The sequence below is a fragment of the Pipistrellus kuhlii genome, unplaced genomic scaffold (genome assembly GCF_014108245.1).
Source record: "Pipistrellus kuhlii isolate mPipKuh1 unplaced genomic scaffold, mPipKuh1.p scaffold_m20_p_14, whole genome shotgun sequence".
Lineage (NCBI taxonomy): Eukaryota > Metazoa > Chordata > Mammalia > Chiroptera > Vespertilionidae > Pipistrellus > Pipistrellus kuhlii.
This window is the reverse complement of record NW_023425449.1, coordinates 35,226,124-35,242,118: the sequence shown is the minus strand read 5'-3', so window position 1 is coordinate 35,242,118 and position 15,995 is coordinate 35,226,124. Positions and strand designations below refer to the sequence as shown.

The 15,995-nt window shown below is 41.6% G+C and overlaps 1 protein-coding gene across 1 annotated transcript in view; it reads left to right on the top strand.

The window, feature by feature from the left end:
• Positions 1-15,995, top strand: part of STAU2 (staufen double-stranded RNA binding protein 2) — a 215,306-nt gene that overhangs the window by 77,591 nt on the left and 121,720 nt on the right. Inside the window, 2 exon segments of the mRNA XM_045581486.1 lie at positions 1,720-1,851; positions 8,418-8,478. Of these exon segments, the coding sequence (XP_045437442.1) occupies positions 1,720-1,851; positions 8,418-8,478 (193 nt within the window).

Here is a 15,995-nt window from a genome sequence, read left to right as displayed (position 1 = left end):
TCTAGGAAGATGATTTATGAAGTTTATTATATATTTGCTTGACTTTTATATAGAAGTGATTTTTTTTTTTGAGTGACAGTTGTTAAGGAATCAAAATCCTTCAGCACAGCAGTCTTTTTTACTTTTATTCTTTTATTCATTGAATTTTTTACAGCTATCTTATTTAACATTAACAAATAACTTAGGGTAGCTGCTCACAAACTTCTGAACCGTGCCTCTAAAAAACTTATGTGAGACAGGGGGTGGGTGAATGGGCAAATGATTCTGGAAGCATCTGTTCTAGAAGGAACTCTTGAAGGCATCAGAATAGGTCGGATGCAATGATGACAGACAGAGACCCAAGGTGAGTGCCAGGGAGGGAGCGGCACGTCCCAGGGCGCGGCCTGGAGCCAGAGGGCAGGCCTGGATAGATAAGTGAGGAGCGGGGATGAACCGAAGACGAATTGAATCAGAGTGAGGGGACGTGTACACGGCATGTGAAGACAGGCGGAGCATGCTTTGCTGCTCATTGATCTTTTGCTTCCATTTACGTTGGCCAGTCTTTGGACACTCAGAGCAGTAGAGGAAGTTTTCTATGTAGCTGGCCTATCTGGTAGCTAGCAAGCACTCCAATGTGAATTTTAGCTCTAGTTTATTAATTTATATAAAGAATACTAACTGGCCCTAACCAGTTTGGCTCAGTGGATAGAGCATCAGCCTGTGGACTAAAAGGTCCCAGGTTCAATTATGGTCAAGGTCATGTACCCTGTTTCCCTGAAAATAAGATAGTGTCTTATATTAATTTTTGCTCCCAAAGATATGCTAGGTCTTATTTTCAGGGGATGTCTTATTTTCCCATGAAGATTATTATGGTACACATTTATTGTTAAATGAAAATAAAGGAAATTTATTACCTGTATACAGTACGGTAGTACGGTAGTTGTCAACACAAACCAGACAAACTGTGAATCCTTCAGTATCAAGAATTTACTCATTTATTCAATGACAATCATGTCATCATCTTCTGGAACATCATCATAACAATCCAATTCCTGAATTTCCTGGTGAATTTCTTGTGACTCCATTTTTTTCAGAATCAGTGGACCAAATCTCTCATGTTTAGCCTAGGGGGGCCTTATTTTTGGGGGATGCCTTATATTTCACTCAGAAGGAAACCTGTAAGTAGGTCTTTTTTTTTGGAGGATGTCTTATTTTCGGGGAAACACGGTACCTTGGTTGTAGGCACATCTAAAGTAGGGATTGTGCAGGAAGCAGCTGATTGATGTTTCTCCCTCATCGATTTTTCTAATTCTCTATCCCTCTTCCTTCCTCTCTGTAAAAAAATAAAAAAATATGTTTTTTAAAAAAGAATACTAACTGTACTGAGAGCCAACATATACTCTGTTACTATTTGAACCTTATTTTTTTTGCTTATATAAATAATACAGGTTTATTGTTTAAAAAAATAAAATAATTTTTATTATGTAAGGAAGTAAAAATCTTCTAAGATTCTGTTATCCTAAGATAACCTCCACTGACATTTTGAGAACCATATTTTTCTCCATGTTTATTTTCGCTTATCTATATAACACACAAATGAGATCTTAACTTAGTTGTTTTTATTGTGGACTGAACTTTGTAGTTTTGAATGCTAGAGAGCAGAATACAGTGCTTTGTGGTGTTAAGTCGAGCCTTTTTATCAAAGCAACTCTTACTAATTTCTTATGTTAATCTTATTAGGTCAAGGTAGGCAATGAAGTTGCTACTGGGACAGGACCGAATAAAAAGATAGCCAAAAAGAATGCCGCAGAAGCAATGCTGCTACAGCTCGGTTATAAAGCATCCACTAGTCTTCAAGATCAACTTGACAAGGTGAGCGCTAAATTCACATGTACAGTCCTATTCTGTCAGAATATCAGAGTGATGAGCAAATTCCGTACCAGCGTTCCTTGACTCTAAGTAATGTCGTAAGTGGCGTTAAGGTAGACATCCAGTTTTAATTTTCCTCAGGCAGTGTACTCTCTAACTTAAAAGATAGATTCCCAGTTACAACATCACATCTGTTTATGGTGCAAACACGAAATATTGATTCTAATCTCACAGTTAGCAAGTACTAAAAATCTGTTGTGTGGCTCTGTGTATTTTGTAGAATACCAACTGAGCCATTTTTAGCTTATTGACGCATGGGTTTTGCCATGTAGACAGTTTTAATTTGTGCCCCGTTTTTAAGAACTGAAGTTGTTGGCTTTTATTTCTGAAATGCAGCTGAAAACACTGGAAATAAAGATCCTGAGTTATCCCTTTAGGGCAGGAACTATATTGGACAGACACTCTATAAACTAGTTTTTCTATTTACTTTAAATGTAAAGGTAAACTCAGAGGGTGTTTGTTTTCTGCCAAGACTTGTGTTCATGGTCCCCTATTTCTCCTGCGCAGCGAATGACATCATTAACACCTGCCCCTGTTGCAAGGCAGGTAGGGGACCCCGAATTCAGGACTTGGCAGATAACTTGACAAGAACTGGCTTGATTTCATTCTGTCTGTGCATGTGTAGAAATTATTATGGACACTCTATTTATATAAAAGTTCACAAAGCAGACTTAATAATTATTTCTATCAAAAACAGCATACTTTCCCTCACACCATTTTCTCGTATAAAGATTCTGTTTCAGAGATATTTCAGTTTCTGCAGGAACACATGTTTGAAGACGGGAATAGAAACAAAATCGTCTTAATAAAAAACATTTAGGATATACTTGTCTTTTTAAGGCTACTATGAATATGTAGGCAATTATTTTGAGCAATTAAAAAATTATTTGTCTGTGTGGTATCGCTAGAGATTTTAATTCTGTTTTTATAACCTGGGTAGTCAATGGTTTTTCTTCCTTTAAAAATATTTGTAACATGAAACTTAACATGTGTTCAAGTTTCTATAGTTCTTATGTTGTGTATATGTTGTTTTAACTTAACACATTTATATTTACTTAAACCTGGTGAGTGGTTTATAAAAATATGTCAAAATAAATCTCAGACATTTATTTGGAAGTTAAATAAAAACAAAACAGAACAAAAGCCAGCATAAATGTCATTAATTTAAGAAACATTTTTTTGCATACCCACTTTAGTATTAGTCAGGTTCTCCAGAGACATAGAGCCAACAGGATATGTGCATGAATATACTTGTGTATATAAGTGTGTGCACACACACCTATGTACATATATGTAGATATGCATGATACATGGAGACCTGTTGTAAGGAATTGCCATGCCTTCTTGGAGGTTTGGCGAGCACAAGGTCTGATGGAGAGGCTGGTTCTGCTGGAGACTCGGAAGGTGTTGCAATTCCAATGCAGAGGCACCTGCTGGGGAGTTCCCTCCCGCTCCCAGGAGGTCAGCCTCTCTTCCGATGAGGCCCACCCTCAGGATGAGGGCAATCTGCTTCACTCAGAGTTCAGTTATTTTAAATGTAAGTCTCTCCGGAACACCCGCTCAGAAGCACCCACAATAATGTTGGACCAAAAACCTGGGTCCCATAGCCCAGACAAGCTGACACATAAAATTAACCATCACACCCACTAAATGCCAGTTACTTCCAACTGAAGACAGGATGTCTAAGACAATCCTGTAAGCCTTAGCCAGTGTGACTCAGTGGTTGAGCATCACCTAGGAATCAGAAGGTCATGGTTCAATGCCCAGTCAGGGCACATGCCCGGGTTTGGGGCTCCATCCCCAGTAGGGGGCGTGCAGAAGGCAGCCGATCAATGATTCTCTCTCATCGTTGATGTTCCTGTTTCTCTCTCCTTTCCTCTCTGAAATAAAAATAAAAAAGACAACCCTATAAATAAAGGAGTGAATATATTTGGGCAGGCTGAGTAGCAGAATTGCTAGATTAGAGGTACTGGGGGTCTGGACAAGGCAATGGTGGTGGAGAGGAGGGAAAAGGCAACAGGTTTTTTTTTTTTTTTTTTTTAAATATGCCTTTCATTGATTTTTTTACAGAGAGGAAGGAAGAGGGATAGAGAGTTAGAAACATTGATGAGAGAAACATCCAACAGTTGCCTCCTGTACAGCCCCCACTAGGCATGTGCCCGCAACCAAGGTACATGTCCCAGGAATCGAACCCGGGACCCTTCAGTCTGCAGGCTGATGCTCTATCCATTGAGCCAAACCGGTTAGGGTGGCACCAGAGGTATTTCTGAAGTGTCTGAAGTAGACTTCAGTGGCAGGTAACATGCCTGGGGGACATGGAAGAGGGAGGAGTAGAGAATGACTAGGAAAGAGTTGGCACCATTATCCAGAAATTCCCTTTGCCTTCCTCCCTTGCTGCCTGTTTTCTGGGCGGTTTTCTTTGGTCTTTATTTACTTCCCTGTTCAGATGGAGCACATACTCTCAGTAGCCCTCCCTCCCTCCCTGCCTCCCTGCCTCCCTGCCTCCCTCCCTCCCTCCCTTCATCTCTATTTCTCTTTTTCTCTCTCTCCTTTCCTCCCTCTCCCTCCTTCCTTCCCTTCCTCCTTCTCCCCTCCCTCCCTCCCTCCCTCCCTTCCTCTTTTCTATTTCTATAACGTTTGTTCTATTTTCTAGGAGATTTCATCGATTTTCTCTCCTGCTCTCCTTTGACGTTTTTTACTTTGGTTCTTATATTTTTGATATCCCAGAGCTCTTCCTCATTTCTACAATATTTCTTTTTATAGCCTCCTCTTCTTGTTTAATGGGTATAATAACTTTTCATGTCTCTGAGGATTTTTTAAACCTTTTTTTTTTTTTTTTTTTTAAGTTTTAGTCTCTTCTCTGTGCTGTTTTTGCCATTCCCTTTGGGTTAGAAGCCTGGCTGCTGTCCTCTGAGGCCCAGATGAGGAAGGAAGCCTGTGATCTTTCTTTCCGGGATGTTACCTCAGCCTCCACCCCTTTATCTGCCCTGTTGGGGTATTCATTTCACTCCCATCCGTGCCTCTGTTGTAGCCTAAGAGAAACCTCGCAGGAATCTGCTTGGGTTAGTGAGGTGACCTGGAGATTTCATAGCTCCTTGAAAGACTTCCAACAATTCTCCTGTTTTCAAGCCAGTTGGGTGTCGTCCCCGTGCACCGAAAGGCCCCAGGTTGGATCCCGGTAGGGGGGGATGCAAGAGGCAGCCGATTGAAGTTCAGCTCTCACATTGATGCTTCTCTTTCTCCCTCTCCCTTCCTCTCTCTCTGAAAATAAATTAAAAATATTTTTTTAAAAAGGTAGCAGGTGTGCTCCTAATCCTAAAGGCTTTCTGGGGTCCCAAGTTACCCCACTGTCCTTTCTGGGAGTCTCTGCTGGCTCCTCCCTCTGCAGGATTGCCGTCAGCCTCCTGACATCTGCTACCTGATCCCCTGCCTTCCGGTTCCAGGCTTGGAGCTCTCTCTTCTGCCGTTGCCTTTTTTCAGTCTCGGGGCAGGGCGTGGAGAGAAGAGAGGGAGAGAGAATGATAGGTTATTGGATTATTGATTTGGGGATGTTTGGAGAGAGATTCCTCCTATGTTCACTATGCTGTTTTTGTTTGTTTTTGTTTTTTTTTTTGCTGTTAGAAGCTTTATTGTTTCCTTTGGTCCCATGCATGGGGGAGGGCTTCGGTGGTTAAAAGAATGGCTAGGCCCTAGCCACTAGGGGTTTTGGGGAGAGGCTCAGGCAAAAGCCAGACACCATGGGATGCAGGGGGCCTTCAAAGGCCTCTGGGCTCCAAAGGCTCCTAGTCGTGCTTGAGCATTAGCCTTTTGAAGAGATCCTCGCCCAGCCCGGCCTGGGGCCGCAGCCTGCAGAGGGGAGCAGGTGTCGCCCATCTTCTTGATGAGTTTCACCCCTCACCCCGGAAGTGGCTCTGCAGGAAGACACAGAGCTGAGAGTCTGCTCGGGGAGAGCCAGGCCTGCAGCTCCATGGGGCCTGGGCCAGGGCCCCCTCCGAGGCCACGGCGGCTCCCATGACGCCCTGAGTGCCGCCCCTCCCCGTGGGGAGGCCTCGGCACATCCTGGAGAGAAGGCAGCCATCACGCTGGTTTGCATCTTTAAATATATTTTTATTGATTTCAGAGAGGAAGGGACAGGGAGAGAGAGCTAGAAACATCAATGATGAGAGAAAACCATTGATTGGCTGCTTCCTGCACACCCTCTACTCAGAATCGAGGCCGTAACCCGGGCATGTGCCTTCCTTGACTGGAATAGAGCCTGGGATCCTTCAGCCCACAGGCCGATGCTCTGTCCACTGAGCAAAACCAGCCAGAGCAGTTTTGCATCTTTAAGAGATGCTCAGCACTTGTGTGCTTCTTCTCTGCCAACTCACGGGAGAAGTGGCCCACGCCCTGAGAGCCACAGCGTCGGGGTGGAAATAGAAGCCAGAGAGGCAGGTGCGGGCGGCCACGGGTGCAGGCTGGCGGGGCGGCAGGCGGCAGCCCCCACCTGAGCGGACTAATGCTGACGAGTTTGGGAGCTCATGGCGGTTCATCAATAAGGAGTTAAGGTAGAAAGACACACGGTGGGGTGTTGGCTGGTCTTGGAGGGGGTTCTGAGGAGGTGACTGGATAAGACACAGGAGAGTGGTCGAGGCTGTAGGAAGGGGTGTCCGTGGGTGTGTTCTGTCCAAACACTGTTGAAGCAAGAGACAGATCGGGGACCGCTGAGGTTACTGTGGTCACTGTTGTGTTTGAGCCTTAAACCTTACAGAAACAGTTTCATTGGAGTGTTGGAGTTGACATGAGAGAACAGTAGACTGGGTATTCAGTTGAAGGTGAAAAACTAAGCATAGGGAATATAACCTAATATTTAAATAACCTTTGTTATTCATAGAAGGAGAGGCATTGAGAAAGGTTGCATGGCCTTGGCCCGGTAGCTCAGTTGGTTGGCAGTTGTCGCCAACAGGTGGTCCGAGGTCCACTGGTGGTCCATGAGGTCCAAAAGGTTGGCAGCCGCTGGGTTGGAGCGTTGTCTGTGCCCTAGAAGGTTGCTGGTTTGATTCCTAGTCAGGGCACATACTAAGTTTTGGGCTCCATCTCCAATCTGGGCATGTATGGGAGGCAACCGGTTGATGTGTCTCTCTCTCACATCGGTGTTTTTTTTCCTCTCTCTCTCTTCTCTCCCTTTCTGAGGTCAATTAAAAAAAAAACCATTTTATTGATTTTTCACAGAGAGGAAGGGAGAGGGATAGAGAGCTAGAAACATCAATGAGAGAGATACATCGACCAGCTGCCTTCTGCACCCCCCCCCCCCCCCCCCCAGGGATGTGCCTGCAACCAAAGTACATGCCCTTGACTGGAATCGAACCTGGGACCTTTCAGTCTGCAGACGGATGCTCTATCCATTGAGCCAAACCGGTTTCGGCCTGAGATAAAATTTTTAAAAAAGCAAGAAAAGTTGCATGAAGTGCTAAATTTATTATAACCAACTTTAACCAGGCCCTCAAATGTCTGAGAGTTTACATTCTTCCAGTCAGCCGGGTCCTTCCTTCCTGAAGTGACTTATTCCCTACTGTGAACACGTTCCTCCAACTCACTGCTTCCCTCCGTCAGCGGCCCCCATTCTGCACCTCGGCTCGCTCTTCACAGAGAGCAGAGAAGTGGGAGTCTCCCGGCCCCCCACCAGCATACACCACGTTTTTACTAACATTTACTCCTCCTCCATCCCCTTACAGTGGCAAGCTATGTGCTAGGATTGTATTTTTATTTATATCTGGATTTAATGTAGTCATTTGATCTTTGACATCGGACAGCAAATGTAAAATGCTGATTAGAATAGCAGCATTTTCTCTCCCGAAGTACCTGGTACCAACAACAACCGCTCCACAGACGAGAACATATCTGTTCATGTCACTAATTAATTTGATTAAATACTACTTCAGACTCTCTGAGTTTACACCAAGTATTTGTCACACCGTCTGGCGACAGTCAGGATATTACAAGCTTTACTCCAAGTTAGGGCTTAGTTTTCAATTTCTTGTGTGTATGTCATTGGCAGTATTTTGATGATCCTTGTTCATCAAAATAGGACTGTTCCGGGACAGACATAGTAATATTTCTATTGTGGTTTGACCTCAGGAGAGATAAAGAGGCTCCTTTAGTCTCTTTAGCACTTGTCATGATGATTATTGTTTATTATTTGTTAAGGATTGGTTTACTTTTTAGCCACCTAGCTAGAGCTGCTGTTGTATATAATATAGTCAACATGGGCTTTCGTGATGACTTAAATTGTTCGTGTGGGTGAAGATAAAGGCAGAACCAGACATAGGAAACAAACTTGAATGTAGAAAGGGGGTAGATAATGCTGCTCCAGTTAGTTCCTCTTGGGCCCACAGTCCCGGGGTCAGAGATAGAGAGAATCAGCAGAATGACCATGCGAGAGACCTTTGCCCATGCTTCATTGATAACTTCATGTTTTTCTTTTTGAATAAGACCGTCTCTGGATTCTAACAATTGATTTAATCTTTCAGACAGGGGAAAACAAAGGATGGAGTGGCCCAAAGGCTAGTTTTCCCGAACCAACCAATAACAGTAAGTTTTCACTTTTATGTTAACTACACTGAGTGTTCATTGCTGGTTTGGTGACTCGTAGGTCACTGGCTATTTATTGGGTCTGTCTGGGCTCATGATGCCAGATTTATTGTTGCAGGGGGGATACGAGGAAGTCATGCTGTTTGCTTTTCTGGAATTGCTAGAAGACACAGGCGCTCATATTCTTCACGTGGTTAAGCATTGCAGGAAGTGTACCATTTAACCCACATAGTGATGGCATTTTAAGTCATTTTATTGCAGGGTAATTATAGTATGAAAGAATTAAAAAAAGAAAAGCAATTATCTACAAGCTCATTATACTCTAACATCAGCTGTTTTCACAGTTGTAATTCTTTTTAGGTAAACACAAATTTTTACATAATTGTAACTTTTTATTCACTTTTATTAATTAAAATAGATTCAGTCTACACCAATGGCAAAATCCACTGTATCATCCTTGTTCAAAATACAGATTACAAGCATTTCGAATAGCGGTTGCCAACCTTTCAGACCTCATGGACCACCGGTTGGTAACCAATGAGTTAGTGTGCTTCTGTTCTGATATAATGACCTGTGCTGTCCATAGTTTTCAAGACTGAGGATAATTATTTAGTAAAATTAGTGTACAATAATTTTACAGCCTGTTAGGGAAGAATTTGCTGTACTTCTTCTTAGATCTCTGCGGAGACTTCTTTATTTCCACCACATCAAATAATATTTATAATTTCTGTGTTGCTATTGTGAAGATACATCAGGATTTTAATTTAAGAACAGTTGTGAACAATTAAAGAACAATTGTTAAGACTATTTAGTAACTAAAACTCAGAGTGTTTCTCTGTCTTACTTTAATGGGAAGAATGATGCCCTCAACACTCACTTCGTGGTGATTTAAATTCTAAGTCAGCCGCACCATATCTCCGTTTAGATTTTCCTCATGCATTGTGGGAAAGTAGTCATGGATGATAGATTTCGTCTATAACATGAACGAAAGTTTGTACTGTGTTGTTTTCATTTAACATTGCAATAAGCATTTTTCATGTGCTCGGTCATTAGAATTTTTAATATTCAAGTAAAGTCACTGATTGAACTATCAGAGATGTAAGAATACAATTGCTTATAATTGCCTTCTAATGATAATATTATCATATGCTTAAAAAATACACTTCATTTTATTTATGTGATCAGGCTATTATGCATTGCAAACAGACATTTATCTTTAACTTCCTACCTCTCCTTAAAGAGCATCTATTTCCACTGAAGTGACCATTTTACTATAAATCAGTAAAACAGTCACCAGCCAATGAAGACCCTCTTGAAGGGAAGGGCCAGTGGAGTCAAACCATCTCATTTCCATTCCTAGTGATGAGGTTATAAAGGATGATGTGTAAATTGTCATAGTTTATTCTTTGATGTTAGCAGCTCATCTCTTGATGTATAATGAAATTAATAACAAACTCTTATCAAAGCATGCTTATAAGAACTGAATTTTTGGGTCATCAAAACTAGCTTCTTGAAAAGAATATTTTAGTGATATAATGGCATTCATGAGTTATTTTCTGGGAATACTTGAAATAATTTAATAGAACTCTGAGCCTTTGATCTATATGTATAAGGATGATGGATGTGATAGCATGTATCCCAAAGAAAAAATGGAATGAGTTCAAGATTCTCAGACTTTAATTCCTTTGATGTTTGAATATATAGGCTTATAATTACTTGGTAAGGCAATGTAAGAAGCATTAAGTTGTTTTTACTTTTTTAAAAATATATTTTTTAATTTTTTAATTGATTTCAGAGAGGAAGGGAGAGGGAGAGAGATAGAAACATCAATGATGAGAGAGGATCATTGACCGGCTGCCTCCTACACCTCCCCTACTGGGGATTGAGCCCACATCCAGGCATGTGCCCTTGACCAGAATCGAACCTGGGACCCGTCAGTCCCTGGGCCGATGTTCTATCCAATGATCCAAACCGGCTAGGGCTGTTTGTTATTTTTATCTCGTTAACAGATCTGGGAACTCCTTTGCAAGTGGTAGGAGAGGGCTCAAAGAGGCAGTGAGGTTCAGAGATCAGAAATGTGGAAGAGTGCATAAAAGATTTGCTTTCAATATAGCGTTAGATGTGATAAAGCTAGTCGAAGTCAGCTTACAGCTTAATCATACTGTATGTACTTCAGGACTTCCTCTGGACTACAGCCGTCCACACTGAGAATGTGAAAGGAGGACTACCCCTCACGCCTTCCCAACTGTGAGGGGTGAGAAAGCTGACCTCAGGGTCCTTCCCTGGGAGCACTGAGTGGTCCCCACCTCAGGCTGCCACTCAGGATGGATGCTCCCTTCCCCCCGCCCCCTCAAGTCCTCTGGAGCCAGCTCACAGCTACTTAAAGATAACACTAGGAAAAGGTCGGTCTTTTCTTAGGAACTGATCACTCAAGTGATGCATCCATTACCTAAATTCCTGTATGATGGTAACATTTAGGGTAAATTCTCTCCTACTTAGTTCCTGGAGTTTGACATTTTGCCTCAGTGGTTTCTGTGAAGAACACCTGTGCTCGTGTTTTGCAGCAGGTGGGGGCTGGAACCTCTCAGGATGGCACATGGGGGGGGGGTAAGGGGTAGTCGGGGGGAAGGAGAAGGGGGACAGGAACTTGAGATTGCCAGGGCCGGCTGCCTCGCTGACCCTGTGTCTGATCCTCAGTATCTCACTGTGTATCTTGTTATTCCATGTGCTCTGTTAAGAGTGTTGCATACCAGCTTAAATGTTGAGACTTTTTAATCTTTGTAAAATGATTCGCTTTCCTTGAACAACATCTGAAAAGGTAACACACTTCTTTATAAAACACAGAACGTCATCCTAAAGAGACTCTTCACTTGGTTTTCCTTTGTGAAACTCTACCTTCCTTCCCAGATTATAGTTGATGAGATAAAATGTGTAGCCAGCCATTCTTTGGATAAATATGAAATGAATGTGGAACCATCGTGTACCAAACTTAAAAAAAAAAGAAAGAAAGGGAGACACAATTAGAAAGGGGAAAGAAGAGAGTTTTAACGTGGCGTAGCTAGTCCCTAACCCCAAGTAGACAAAGTTCATGTCCATGTGCTTTTAATTGTTGAAGTGGGAGACAGTGTTATTTTTTGGTGGAAGATATTATTTTCAAGATTGCAGTCCTAAGAAACTGCTAACAATTACAGCTAAAGAATAGCTGAGATGCTTTTGCAAGTGATTGTGATTACACAGCCCGGTTCCTGCCTTGATTGCCTGCAGATTGAAAGCATGGACCTAATTTTTGCCTGCTCTCCGCTTTCCGCACGGCCTGGGCTGCCGTCGGAGGCAGACCGTTCTCCGTGTGCTTTCCCCCTCGTGACTCACTGTCATGCTCTTGTTGAAGGGCAAGAGCACGGAGCTCTGTAATGGGAGGTTCGTGTTGAATTCAGCAAAGGGCCATTTAGTGCTTGGCCCGCACATAAAAAGCTGTGGTTTTACAGATGAACGACGAACAGCTTTTTAGAAAAGATGACGCGCTTTAAAGATCTACTGACGGCTCATGGAAAACTTTGTAAAATGCTTAGATAGAGTTCAGTTGATAATATCTTTTTTTTTTTTGTCTTCACATTCCCTGTTTCTTATTAATTCCGAGTTTTACTTAAAAACAGGCTCATTGTTTCTCAAAGGTGAACTCTAGCTTAATTCAAAATTGGACTGAGCTCAAAGGTACTCACTGGTATGTGCCGAATCCACCCACTAAAAGATTATTTGGAGGCGCTTTGCACATAAACATTTTTCCGTTAACCTTTTAAAAAGTTTTATTTAGCCCCCGTGAAATATGCTGACTCTTCTGGGTTCATTAGAGATGACCCAAGACAAATACTTTCGGGATCGAGTAGAGTGCTTACTGGCCTTTTTAGAACTGTAGTTGACTTAACAGCACTTTTGTCACTTTTGTGTCATATCTGTATGTTATTAAACTCCATGCATCCTGACGCCAGCATCTGCACTGTCTCAGTGACCTGACATGACATAGGTCATGAGCATGCTCCCCACATGCTGTGCACGTGGTATGTAGAGCCTGTACATATTTTATTCTTTTTGGGTAAGGATTGTGCTTTTAAGAGAATAGATTAATGGATAATTATTCATCAGCTTATCTAGAGAGATGGTGTTTTATGACTCTAGTCTTAGTTTGTCAGGAAACATTAAACTTGTGTTACCATTTTTAAAGAAAAAAATATAGGTAATACCTGGTGCATAAAGTATTTAACACACAGAAGGGATGAAGCATGGTAACAAAATAAGCACTAGAATATGACCAAACTTCCCAGTATCCTCCTCTTCGAAATCCATTGGCCCGCCATGCCTCCCCCAGCAAAGGAAACCACCTTCTCTGGGTTTTATATGTAGTCACCCCACCTTTTATTACTTACACTTTTATCAAAAAAGTTGGAGTCCTTAACAGTATTTGTGTAGTTTAGTTTTGGTTATTTATTTATTTTATTATTATTATTATTTTAAAAATATATTTTATTGATTTTTTTTACAGAGAGGAAGAGAGAGGGATAGAGAGTTAGAAACGGCGATGAGAGATAATCATTGATCAGCTGCCTCTTGCACATCCCGTGCTGGGGATGTGCCCGCAACCAAGGTACATGCCCTTGACCGGAATCGAACCTGGGACCTTTCAGTCCGCACGCCAATGCTCTATTCACTGAGCCAAACCAGTTTTGGCTGTTTTTTTATTTTTTAAACCTCGGGAAAATGGTACTATACTGTGTATTTTCTTGAACTTCTCCCCTGACTTTAACACTGTTAATTTATTTTTGTTACATCTATTTCATGCATAATGTGAATATCCTATAATTGATTTGTCTGTTCTCCTTTTGGTCTGCATTTGGGATATTTTCAGGATTTTGTTATCACAAAGTAGTGCTATGAGCATTTTGAACACGCCTCCTGGTGTACCTGCCTGAGTTTCTGGGAGCACACCAGGAGTGGACTTTATGGGTGACAGAGTGTGTATACATTTAGATTTTCAAGAAATACTAGTTGTGCCGAAACTGGTTTGGCTCAGTGGATAGAGCGTTGGCCTGTGGACTGAAAGGTCCCAGGTTCGATTCCGGTCAAGGGCATGTACCTTGGTTGCAGGCACATCCCTAGTAGGGGGTGTGCAGGAGGCAGTTGGTTGATGATTCTCTCTCATTGATATTTCTAACTCTCTATCCCTCTCTCTTCCTCTCTGTGAAAAAAAAAAATCAATAAAATATATTAAAAAAAAGAGAAAGAAATACTAGTTGCTTTGTAATATGAGAGACGGAGGGAACGTCTGGGCTTCCACACTGCCAGAAGTAGAAATCTTTAAAATCGCTTTTGTACCTTGGATGTCATTTTCAATGATGAATTTAGTTCAGATTCCACAGTATCAGTCTTCTTTATTTTTCTTTTATATTTCATTCATTTTTTTTGAATGAATTAAAAAAAGCAGAAATAAAAAAAGTCTCCCCCCACATTTGTCCCCATTCGCATGCTTTCCACCCTGTCCCCCAAGCAAGTAACTTATAGTTGTCTAAGTTCTTTGGTACTGTTCCCAAATCTTTTCATACAGATACAAGCAAATTCAGACTTATAGTATTTTGTTGCTTAGCAACAGACACACTGCTCTGCAGTTTTCTCTTTTTACGTACAATATGTCCTGGAGATCCTTCCATGTTAATATGTGTAGGACTTTATTATTATTTATTATTATTTTTGTAAATATATTTTATTGATTTTTTATAGAGAAGAAGGGAGAGGGATAGAAAGTCAGAAACATCAATGAGAGAAACATCGATCGCTGCCTCCTACACCCCCCCAAACCCCTCACTGGGGATGTGCCCACAACCAAGGTAAATGCCCTTGACCGGAATCGAACCTGGGACCCTTGAGTCCACAGGCCGACGCTCTATTCACTGAGTCAAACCAGTCAGAGATAGGACTTTATTATTATTTAACCAGTTTCTAGCTGGTGGGTGTTTACAGTATTTTTCTATTATGAAGAATGCTACAGGGTAAAACCTCCAACATATATCATATTGCACTTGTGTTCGTATGCTTGCTGGATAAATTTCTACAAGTGGAGTTACTGAGTCAAAGAATATGTGCACTTAGGATTTCGATGGCTGCTGCCAGATTACGTCAATGGAAACTGACTAGTTTCCATTCCCGCCAGCAGCCAGCCAGATTACGTTTCCCCTCCACATCATAACCCGGTTCTCTCAGCCTTCTGGGTCTTTCCAGTCTGATAGTTGGAATATGGTATCCAGCACAGTTTTATTTTGTATTTCTCCTGTTTGGAATGAGATTGAGTATTTCTTTGTACATTTGAGTCATTTCAATACTTTTTATGTCAACGATATAGTCATAGCTATTGCTCATTTTAAAATTAGATGGTCTTTTAAGTTGCCTTCTAGAACTTTTATAATTTTATTTTTTTTATCTTTCAATCTGTGATCCTTCTGGGATTTATACTGAAAGTATGGATCCCATTTTTTTTTTTTTTTTTTTTTTTTTTTTTTTTTTTTAGATTCAAGCTGGGACCCGGGTGGGGTGCAGTCACTCTGATGGAGAGACAGTCAACACCCACCACAGACAACACACAGCATTTATTTCCAAAGTGGGGTTTAAGGTCAAAGAAATTTTGGTTGTCCCCAGGTCCTATTCCTTCCTCATTCCAAGCACATGGATAAAGATAAGAAATCAGTACTGATATCAGTTTCCCACATTTTGGGGAAACACATTCCCAGGGCATGGCTCTGCCTACGCCTTGCCTTGAGTTCAGCTGATGATAATTAAAGGTCATCCATGTGCATTCCCACGGGGCCCTCAACAGGTAAGTTCTTATTAGAAAGTGGGCCTGAATCCAGGCCATAACAAATCAAATACCTTCAGCTTTTCCAAAGTTAATCCACACTATATAGATTTATTCTTGCTTTTAAGAAAACACTATAGCCCAGGGAGTCCGATGCAATTGCAGAAAGCCTGAATTCCATGCGAGCATGGGCTCTGTCCCACTTACTCCGACAGCCTGGTGGAAGAGAGCTGGATCCCATTTTGTTCCCACTACATTGATTGAGACTTTACTGTTATCAGATACTAAGAACCCATATATATTTGGTTTTATTCTGGACTTTTTCTCTTCTGTTTATCTATTTAGTTATGCACCAACTTTAATCATTGTCTTTATTGTGTTTTAACATAAATCAATTTAAAGTTTTGTTTGAAACAGTTGAGAAGTGCTTGGTCCCTGATCTTTTTGCCCTTACTACATAGAGTACAGGTAATTGAAAAGATGGAAGTCCCAATGACACGGGAAATAAGAGGCGTGAGGGTAGTCAAAGCATCGACTGAAAGAAGGCGCTAGGAACTGTGTGGTTGGAGGCTAAGGTCCAGGAAGGCGGGGGCAAGTCTCCCTGAAACCTTGGTGTAGAATGGATGTAGCATTCATTCCTTAATTGATTGATTGATTAGCTGCATTGGACTATTTTTGG